This window comes from Parasteatoda tepidariorum, chromosome 1, assembly GCF_982258835.1.
Source record: "Parasteatoda tepidariorum strain Cologne lab strain chromosome 1, Ptep-v5.0, whole genome shotgun sequence".
NCBI classification, from domain to species: domain Eukaryota; kingdom Metazoa; phylum Arthropoda; class Arachnida; order Araneae; family Theridiidae; genus Parasteatoda; species Parasteatoda tepidariorum.
Window position 1 is genome coordinate 25,465,768 of NC_141755.1, and position 11,763 is coordinate 25,477,530.

The 11,763-nt window shown below is 37.2% G+C and overlaps 1 protein-coding gene across 1 annotated transcript; it reads left to right on the top strand.

Annotated features, from left to right (window-relative positions):
- The first annotated feature begins 9,575 nt into the window (after positions 1-9,575).
- LOC147816340 (uncharacterized) lies at positions 9,576-10,949 on the top strand. Its single transcript, XM_087150276.1, has one exon. The coding sequence runs from the start codon at positions 9,576-9,578 to the stop codon at positions 10,947-10,949; it is 1,374 nt and encodes a 457-aa protein (XP_087006402.1).
- The last annotated feature ends 814 nt before the right edge of the window (positions 10,950-11,763 follow it).

An 11,763-nucleotide genomic window follows, 5' to 3' on the forward strand; every position in this document is an offset into this window, starting at 1 on the left:
GAAATAACCCTCTTTATAACATTTTCTCCAACCTCAAGGACATTGGTATCTATGCATAAATCTAGCTTTTAACCAACAACCTAGATATACACTATTCCCCTAGTTGTAGGCACGGTATAGCCACAACTGACGTATGCGCCAAAAACTCCAAGCAAACATTTTTAGCAGAAGTATTTAATTTGGAAATACTCTTCTTTGGAATGTAATTTTAAAATCAGAAAAAAAACAATCACGAATTGTAATATATCACTCAATTTCCCTCAAATATAGCATTACGTTACGTGATGTATAGCGTTACGTGATGAATGAATTTTTCTAAATCTAACAAGATTATTTTAGTTTCATAAATATACATTAGACAGAGCTTTTAATGCATGTTTGAAAATGTTCCTTGCATCAAGTAATGAAGTAATTTTTTTGAACTCTTACAGTATTTCGTGGAGTTAGGTTTTCATAATCTTTTTTTAAATGCTTTTGTTATTATTAGAAGATTATTGTGTAACTCAGTGAGCTTTGATTTTACAAAATATTAACTTTAGAAAGTTGAGACTTGAAATTCTTTGAGAAATAGAAAGAAGTGAACAATTTTGTGCATTTTACTATATATTTTTTAAAATATTTCCAACAGTTAAAAAGTCATATAGCTGCTAACTAATTCCTTCCCAACCCAATTTCTTTATCTATTGTTCAATCGATTAAACGATTAAATAAATAAAAAAAGATGCTCACAATAACAGGGATTAAGAGCATAAGCTGGCTGTTCTATAAAAACAAAATTGCAGATGCGATAAAGCCGGCTCTTGCGCCAATAACTCAATAACAGGAATCGAAGCTGTCCAAAGAAATATGGCGTTTAAGAAAAAAAAATTAAAAAAGTGAAGGTTTTAACATTCAGCAGTGGAAAATTCCTGAATCACAGTCGCAAATTTATCAATTTCTGTGCATGAATTGACAAATCTGTGACCACCATACTTATTAAAACTTTAAGTGCATATAAATTGGTAATATCTATCCTATATTTATATATATTTAAGAGAACATTATTTGAAGTTAATGTTAGAAATTTGAAACAATTCTTTTCATATACTCGAAGTGACTTTTTATTTCAAAACTCTGCCATAATTTATTGGAACAGATCTTAGGTATTTTGGACCTTATACAATTAAAACTCAATTCAATTCAGTTCATTAAGAAACGTCTATAATTTATGGTTTTGATTACTTACTTCAAGTCGGTGTCTGCCTTATTGCGTAAACTTATAATAAAAGTGTACCGATCAGAACTTACCTTATTTCAATATTTGCAATGAAACGGACTCGTTACCATATTTGAAATACATATATTATTCTACATCAAAATATTACTAGATGTTCGATTTATAATTATTAATCTAAAATAATTAATATTTGTATTCTCTAATTGACGGTCGTGTTCCGTTCAGCAGCTAGCGGCCGGTAAAGTATTAAATTAACACAATCTCAATGGTTCGTGCCATCATCCGATCATCAGGTCAGTAGATCACTTTGGACAGCATTCATCATTACGTACATGTACTCCATTTAATGTTAATCTCATCGACTAACAAAAGATGGATAGCTCACCTATTCCATGAATGGGCATTTTAACTGTTATTTTTGGTTTGAAAGAAATACGAGGGGATGGTGTTTGACGAAGTTCGAATGATTTCGACGCATAAGCGGGCAATGGCTCTTGTCTAGTGCTCAACAGGGCTAAAAAACAAACAAACTATTTTTAATCCTTTTCACCAACGAGCTAAATGTATTGTATTCTCTGATAATTTTGATCTGTTGCGTAGTTATTAAAGATTAAATCAGTTGCGTTGGGTTTTGCCTAGTTCAGGGGTGGCGAACCTTTATACACCAACGTGCCATTTTCTCTTAAAAATTGCTTAATGAGGTCATAGACGTGACGTCAAATAATTTTGACTTCGTGATTATTGGGAAAATAATAATACTAAACTAGTGGACAGCGACCTCTGCTCGCTAACGCTCGCCAACCCCCGAAAATTGCTACGCAATCTTATATGGTTTGATGCGAAAACCAAGCTCGCTTCGCTCGCTACTAACTTAGGTACATTGCAAATGCACAAAATTCTAAGAATTCAAAACAATCATTCAAATCCATATAAAAAGCTTTTTTTTTAAAAAAAATTACATCTTTTTAGTAAATACTAAGTGATTAAAATAAATTTGAATTCAAAGAAATGACATGTAATTCGTTAAACCTATTAGAAATGTGCTATAGTATAATTCGTGATATAAATCAAAAATCGTCCAATAAATTCGTAATATATAAATTCGTGAAAAAAAGAGCTTTCGACAAAATACTAAAATAGAGATTTATCGACAAGGACTACTCACTTCTGCCTAGCTTAATAGTATGAGATTGCCGCAGTTGATGCTCTCTGGCTATTTCAGTTTCCGTTTCTAAAAGCGCTATATGTTGAGCCACCTCAGCTAGATTTGGCATGTGACATTTTTAGCGGCAATCATTGGTCGGTTCGCCGTCAAATCAAACGTTGCCACCGGCGGAAAAGAAATACGGCCGAAATTTGGGAGCTACGTAAGAGAATTATATGTATTAGATACTATCAACTCAAAACTCTTTATTTACATTGAAAAAAAATACATTTTGCAATATCTCAGTTATACGCGTAATTCAACTTTCAAGTAACATCAGTGTGTTGTTCTGTTCTTCTGTTGTTGCAGATTAGATGACAAACAACTTATATTAGGTTGTAAGATGTTAGTTTAAGCAGGACTGTTACATTTTTTTTTTGCTAGTTATTTATTGTTAGCTTGTTTTTTACGGTTATTAATTGTTTTTTTTAGCATTAATTTTCATAGTGTAACAACAATTGTGATCGGTGGAGTGCCCAAAATATTGTGCCGAGTGCCATTGGTTCGCCATCCCTGGCCTAGTTGCTTTGATTTTAATAAAGTTGCCTGAATTTAATCTAGTGGTTTACACTTCTATTAAGTTATAAAAATATTTTAACTTAGATTTAAGCACAGTTTGACAGCAAAATTGTTTTTAATCCAAAATATCAATCAATCAATCGTTAGAAATCGTTTATTTAGCTCAACTTGTTCTTTCATGGACCTTGTGCCATTTAATCGTATATTCAATTTAATGCAATACAGATTATTACGGAGGTTTAACTAAAATAACCTTTGTATACTATTTACTTGAAGAATGACGTTACTAGCTACCATTTTCCTCTCCTTACTATTAAATTAATGCAAACACAATGGTCCATGCTATCTTCCGATCATTAGGTCAGTATACTGCAGCCATCATTACCTCCATGTACTCCTTTTAATGTTAATCTCATCTACAGACAAAACTCTAGGACAGAGGATGGATAACTCACCCTTTCTCAGAATGGAAGGTTAAAAGGGAATTTTCATTAACAGGCGGCTATTATTTATGGCTTTAAATGACGATGAGGGGTGGTGTCAGACGAAGTTCGAATGGTTTCGACGCCTAAGCGGCCATCATTTCTAACTCTTGTCTAATGCTCTATAGGGCCAAAGGAAAAGGATTTATCTATATATATCTATGGCAGTTCAGAGGTACAGGAGGGGCTTTTCATCACTTCCAAATCTCTTCGCACATTACTTAGAGAGTATTCTTAGCTGCAGGAGCTTTTGGGTGGTAATGGGGATTGATGGTTTCGTGCCCTTACAAAGCAGGTCAATTAAAGATACAGAATGAGAATTTGGTTGAGCAAAAATTGAGAACGGAGAAATAAATCATCAAGGTTGGGCCATTCTCGCAATGCTGGGAAAAGGAAGACTGCATTTTGAGTGGCTTTCATCACGAGATTTAATCAAAATAATAATTTAAGTAAAGAAAATGTGGGAGAAATAGAAGTGGTTGGAATTTTACAAATGATTTCCATTTGTCTCTATTATTGTTTAAACGTTTTATAAGTTGGAAGAAAATCTTGAGTATATATTATTAATTCTTACTATTTTTAAAATATTATTATATTTTTTTAAGAACTTGAAACTAGTTTCATACGAAAGGTATTTGTTTTTAGTTTCTGAAAGGAAGAAAAATTATATTTTTTTTAAAATTAACTTACACGCGTGCTTAAAATTTTTTTATTAAATATTATAGCTTCATTGTATTTTATATATATACTAGCTGACCCGGCAAACAATGTTTCGCCATATGAATTATTTCTAGAGTATGAAAATATATCTTATATTATATAAAACGCTATTACGTTTTAATTGATAGGCTTTGGCGCGCAAGAGCATGTAGTGAATATCATATGTCTAATCGGGTGAATTGGGTATAATATAGCCTACGTCACAGGTTGTGTTGTTCCTACTAAATTTAACCCATGAACGGCATTTTCTGCGAGCCTAACTTCAAGCCACAAATAAACAAACGAAGTGTTCGATCGTTTAAATAGCTGCTCGCCAGATTTTATTGCATTATAAAGAAAAGTTATTGAAACTAAATACAACTAAATAAACAACAACAACTAAAACAAATAACAACAACTACTAATAACAATAACTAAATAAACAACAACTAAATTCCATTCGTTTAGCATTGCGTCATATGTTGTTCCTACTAAATCGAAGTAGTTGTGTTTTTTTCATATTATACCCAATTCTCACCAAATTATCAAGAAAATTCTCACAAAATTATCTTCATCGAAGCCGATGCTTTACATCCGGCGTTCAGTACTATTACATATTGTTTTACAACACATGGTTTTAGCCCTCTGGTGGGAAAGACTTTAAAACAAAACTTACAACAGTTACTTTTCTCAACAACTGAAATTTAGAATAGTGTGATTAAGAAAAATATGCGAACTGTTTTCAATTTCAAATTAATATTGAAATGCACAGGTTTAGAATTTTCTACAGTGAAAAGTTTTCAGAACTTCAGTGTTCAAAAAAGTATACAAAAGCTAGACGTTAAGAACGTATCCAATGAGCGAGCAAAGCGAGCATCGGATTGCGAAGCAATCCGAAATGAACTGCGAAAGCAGTTCCAGGGGTTGGCGTGCGCCAGCGAGCAGGGGGCAAAGCCTCCTAGTATCTTATTTATTGTAAATGTGTGCGTATGTGGTATATGAGTGGAAGAGGCATGGAACGCTGTGAACGATGACGGAATGTGAAATTAACAACACACCAAATAATATTTTTTTTTAATTTATTGCAACTTTTTCTTATAAATTATATATACAACGAATTCTGTAAATATTAGACAACAATATTAATCTCTTAGTGCAATGGAGTGTACAATATTTTTTGTCATTCCATCTTTAGCTAACACAAATAAACTGGATGGTTTGCCCACTCGAGAGCATGCCACGTATCTGTGCGAAAAACATGGTGTTTTCAAATCTAAGACGCAAACAGACATTGTTTGGCCTTATCATTGCGAATGCCAATCTAATGTGGAACTGACCCTGAGGGGGTTTACCTTCTTTAGGTAAATACAGGGAGTCACGCCCCGGGGTACCCTAGTGATCTGTCCTCCCTTCCGTTTCTTCTCCCTTTTCTCCTACTTTCTCCTTTCTCTTCCCCCTTGTCGTGGTTGCCGAATTCACTGGTAAGGGCTTTTTATTTGTGTTCGATTACCACCCTGTTGTATCGGACCCAGATGGGAAGAGACCACCCACGTGTTCGCCGTGCGTGGAGACCCGTGTCCCTGGAAAAGGGGATCCTGGCAGTTGAGGGGCATCCTGGTACCCCAATACACTGCTTTGGCCCTTGCTTCAGGTAAACGGGAGGTGCATATTGGCCTGTATGCATCAACCGGCTAGTCACGACCGTCAACTGTTGACTAGGGTCAAGTCCGGGGTCACTTACTAGGCACCTCGTTAAGGGTGGAGGCTGCTTCAGGGGTGACTCGCGGACGTATAGCTATTGGTTAGCATCGGTGTCAGGTAACGAATTATGTTACTTGCATCCCCTTAGTAGGACTCCGTGGTGGGTGATGCCGCTGGTAGTAGAACTGTTTTTATTTTATATGGCTGAAGATAGTACGGTGTTGAGTTCCGCACACCAATGCAAAAACAGCGGAACATTCTTAGCACCATGTGAATACGCTCGTTACTTTTTGATGAATCTGACAAACCCAAACGTACCTAATACCTCATTTACCCACGTATCTCCATTTCTGATACATAAGGCTCTTCTTTCCATTCTGGGAGAAGTTGCCTCAGTAAGAAAGCTACGCTCTGGTGACCTCTTAGTTGAAGTCTCCTCTGCAAAACAGGCAACTATTCTGTCAACATGCACCACCATGTGTTCATTTAATATAACTGTAACACCTCATAGATCTTTAAACACCTCTCGTGGCGTCATATCAGAAACAGAATTTATAAATGACACAGAAGACATGATATTAGATAACCTTCAATCTCAAAACGTTACATCTGTTAGAAGGATTAAGATTCGCAGGGATGGTAAACTCATCCCTACGAAGCACCTTATCCTCACTTTTGCGTCTGCTAAATTACCGACTGAAATTAAAATGGCTTGGATTAACTGCCCGGTTCGGCCTTATATCCCAAATCCTTTACGTTGTTACCAATGTCAAAGGTTTGGGCATTCAAAAACATCTTGCCGAGGTCGACCGGTGTGTGCCCGTTGCTCTAGTACAGAGCATGAAGACACTTCTTGCGAGCTGCCACCTCTTTGCGTCAACTGCAAGGGTGATCACGCAGCTTACGCCAGAAGTTGTCCGAAATGGTCACAAGAAAAGGAAATCCAGTCAATTAAAGTATTACAAAACTTAACATTCAACGAAGCCCGCAGAATAGTTACGGCCCGCACTCCCCGTCCGGGTGTGTCCTACTCAGCAGCAGCTAAAACTTCATATCGCACAGTAAGTACGCAGACAGATTCCTCAATATCATCTACCCCACAACAAACTAAACAAAATCCAAAATTTAATTTTACCGGACCATCTACTTCTCACAGATCTGTATCCAAATCTCCACCTCCAAAAACATCTCGAATGACATCCCCAGAAAAGCCTCGTCCTGCTTTAAAGCAGCGTCCGAATATAAAGTTGCCACCTAGCCTAAAACCAGGTATTCCTAAAAAGAATAAAGACCCAAAATTCATACAAATCGCTAAAAAGTCCACTTCAGATATCTTGCAGAAGATGGACACAGAAATAACACTACATCCATCGGATGACGAATCGGTTTTCGACGACCCACCGATGGATGTCACGTCTAAATCAAAATTTAAATCCAAAAGATAATGGCAAGTTCCATTATCTCTTGGAATTGTCGCAGTGTGCGAAATAAAATCTCAGACATCAGAGATATAATTTTTAAATATCAGCCATCATGTTTTTCACTCCAAGAAACTCATTTAACATCCTCTGATAATTTTAATGTTCATAATTATGCATGTTACCGAAATGACCATGACGCCGGTAGTAGACCTAATGGTGGTGTCGCGATTTTAACATCAACAAGTTTTCCATCAATTCGTCTTTCATTGTCAACGTCATTACAGGCTATTGCAGTTAAGATTCATATAAACATTACGATTACAGTCTGTTCAATTTATATACCTCCACATGCTTTAGTTTTACAACATGATTTAAACTCATTAATTCATCAGCTGCCTACACCTTTCATTTTGCTTGGGGACTTTAATGGTCACAATGAACTATGGGGTAGTTCCGACACAAATGCTAGAGGGCATCAAGTTGAAATGCTCATCCATGACCATAATCTATGTTTACTGAATCAAGGTGAAGACACTCACTTTCATGAACCAACGCGAACTTTTCATTGCATTGATCTTGCTTTATGTTCACCTGCGCTTTTACCCTTTTCAGAATTTTCGGTTGATAATGATCTTCATAATAGCGATCATTTCCCAATCATTGTTTCATATACATCTACTGCTTCTACCACTACAAGACCCTCTACATTTATTTACCATCGTGCTGATTGGAGACTTTTCGCACAGCTTGCTGACATTACAGAAGATATGATATCAAATGAAAATCTTGAAGCTGCTGTTGAAACGGTGACTTCTGTGATCATCAATGCTGCACAAAGTAGCATACCAAAAACATCAACTTCTCGTCCCCGGCATCGCAAGCCATGGTGGACTGCTGAATGCTCCGCAGCTCACAAAGAGAAACAGAGGCTATGGAACATCTTCCGTCGGTATCCTACAACGGACCATCTTGTAAATTTTAAACGAGCTAAAGCGATTGCACGCAGGATTCGGCGCCAAAGCCAGAGAGAATCTTGGTCACGCTATGTTTCATCCATCACATCTACAACATCTCCCAGACAAGTCTGGTCGAGGGTGAAGAAAGCGAATGGTATCTACCGTGAATTCCATCTTCCGGTATTTGATATAAACGGTATCACGCACTCTGACCCTGTAGATGTGAGTAACATCTTGGGTGAAACATTCGCTGCCGTATCTAGCATTGACAGTTACAGCTCAGCTTTTCAAGCTCACAAGCATAGAGTTGAAGCCCAGACGCTGCAGTTTACGACTCGACGGCAGTTTCAATATAATTGTCAATTCACTTTTCATGAATTGCAGCGAGCGTTGTCAAAAGCACCCAATACGAGCCCCGGCCTTGATGGTGTATCATATCACATGCTTCGCCATTTGACTTCTGCATCTTTGCAGAATATCCTGTTACTTTTTAACAGATTATGGACGGAGCAGATATACCCATCTAGTTGGCGGCTGGCTCTTGTAATACCAATTTTAAAGCCAGGTAAGGATCCGACGGAACCAATTAACTACCGCCCGATAGCGCTGACTAGCTGCTTCAGCAAGGTATTCGAACGTATGGTCAACTCTCGCTTGGTTTACTTTCTGGAGAAGAAAAAACTTATCCCCGACTATCAAAGTGGTTTTCGAAAGTGCAGGTCGACTATGGATAACATTGTTGCTTTAGAATCACGTATTCGTAATGCTCTTGTCCGACGTAACCATTTTATCTCTATCTTCTTTGATATTGAGAAGGCGTACGATCGGACATGGAGATACGGCATTCTGAAGGCATTGTTTGATATAGGCCTCCGTGGTCACCTACCAATTTTTATCAAAAACTTTTTGAGTCAGAGATATTTTCATGTCAAACTGGGTCATACACTTTCTGATCTCTACATCCAATCTGAAGGTGTTCCACAAGGTTGTGTTCTGAGTGTTATACTTTTTATAGTTCATGTTTCTTCCATTTTAAACATTCTACCTCCTACAGTTTTTGGATCACTTTATGTTGACGACCTCAACGTCTCATGCTCAGGATCTGACATGAGAGTAATCGAGCGTCAACTACAACTTGCTGTCAATAAAATAGTAAAATGGTGTCATGAGAATGGTCATACCCTATCACCTTCCAAAAGCTCATGAGTACATTTCTGTCGGCAACGTCGGCTTCACAATGATCCTGTTATTCATATTCATAACATTGCTATACCCATCGTAATTGAAACAAAATTTCTTGGAGTTGTTTTTGATCATAAGCTTACTTTTCTGCCTCACATAAAACAATTGCGGAAAAGATGCGAAAGATCCTTAAATATGTTACGGGTGCTTTCCAACACGTTTTGGGGTGCTGACCGCACCGCGCTATTGCGAATTTACCAAGCACTTATACTGTCGCGCATTGACTATGCATGCACAGTTTATGGTACTGCTTCTGCTTCGCAATTAAAACGCCTTGATACGGTGCATCACACTGCATTACGCATTTGTAGCGGTGCATTTCGTACTTCACCCGTGGAAAGCTTGTATGCTGTTTGTCATCAACTGCCACTGGATCTACGTAGAATGCAATTGTCCTTGACGCACTACTACCGTATCATGTCTTCAGCCTCACACCCCTTACAGCATGAGGCTACTCCAATAAGTTTAATGCGCCTATATGATGCTCGACCTTCTTATGTACGTCCTTTTATAGCTCGCATTCGATCGCACATTCAAACATTTGCTATTTTAGATTCACCATCACAATCAGTTGACCACGTACTTATCTCACCATGGACTGTTTCACCATATCATTTTTATTCTCTATTTGAGGTGTCTAAGAAATCTCTTATATCACCAACCATATTTCAACAACTTTTCCGTTCTCATCGTCATCAGTTTTCTCATTATGTTCCGATATATACTGATGGCTCAAAATCTCCTGGATATGTTGGCTGTGGTGTCATCATTGCTGACGTCCCAAACAGCTACCGAATTCCTGATATATGCTCCGTTTTCACTGCTGAAGCTGTTGCTATTTTATTAGCATTGCGACTAATTTCTACACGCTCTACTCGGAAGTATTGTATATATTCCGATAGTATGAGCGTTTTGAGCCAATTAGAAAAGTTTCACTGTGATACTCATCCAATTTTATGTTTCATTATTCATTTGTTAACTACTCTTCAGAAGAAGGGATTTGAAATTTTATTTTGCTGGGTACCAAGTCATATTGGTATTCCAGGTAATGAACTAGCTGACTCAGCTGCACGATCTGCCACATCTGTTTTAACATTGTCCGTACCCTTCTCTGACATGAAACTACATGTTCGAAAAATTGTAAAATCATTATGGCAAGAACAATGGGACCTCAAAGTTTTTAATAAACTCCACAGCATCAAATCTGATTTGGACCATTTCCCAGTACTTCGATTGCGTAGAGCAGATGTAAAACTAACCCGTCTTCGAATTGGTCATACCCGGTTGACATACCTCCATTTGTTGCTAGGAGAACCCGCTCCTCAATGCCATGGTTGTAACGTTCCTCTCACAATTCATCATATTTTAATAACATGCCCATGTTTTAACCAGTATCGGTTAACGTATTTTGGAAGTTCTATTTTATGCATGCAAGATTTGTTAGATAATATTCATCATCCAAACATTTTTGCGTATTTACGTGCTCTTGGTATTTTTAACTGTATATAAATGTTTTAATACATTTGCAATTTTATTCACTTTACTTACTTCATGTATCTTATTTGATATTCACACTTTTATCTGACTTTATTCATGCCTTTTACCTGATTTTATTCATCAACTTATACAATTTTATCAGTTATAATTATACGAATAACTAAGTGTTGCACGCATCATGTCTTATGAACTGTTTTTACCGTATTGTTTGGCGCAGCATGTCCTCTTTTGGACTTTGTGCCACTAAACCCTACATTCAATCCAATCCTAATGTGGAACTGAATGCGTTTAAATTGAATTGGCACATCTGTGGGGGCATAATAGGCATAATAGGGGCATAATAGGGATTGGCACATAATAGGGATTCGTGGAAGTAATATACTTTCATCCCGGAATTTGTCACTGAAAATAATGACTTCGATAACGTTGTTCATTAATTTTTTAATGACTAATCGCGTGCCGTTGCACAGCCAAGGTGGGTTCAAATTACGAAGCAAAATAACCGGAGATCCAACTTTGAGTACTAAATTATGCGGTGATATGCCAGGTAAATTCAATGAGTTTAAAAACTCTGTTGGAAAATTTGCAGCTTCAATGGGATCGCAAACTGCATCAACGGATTTGCATGTCACCAAGTTACCTGACAATAACTGTTGCATCTACAGATTCAATTCCTTGACGTCCACATTTTTTGCTGCTAAAATCACCCTTTCTGCCAGCCACTCATGATGAATGCATAGCGTGTGTACATCGGAAAATATTAGGCTTATGAGAGCATCTTGTGAATCAATGATTGTGCAGAAATCGTCCGGTAATTTAAGCATCA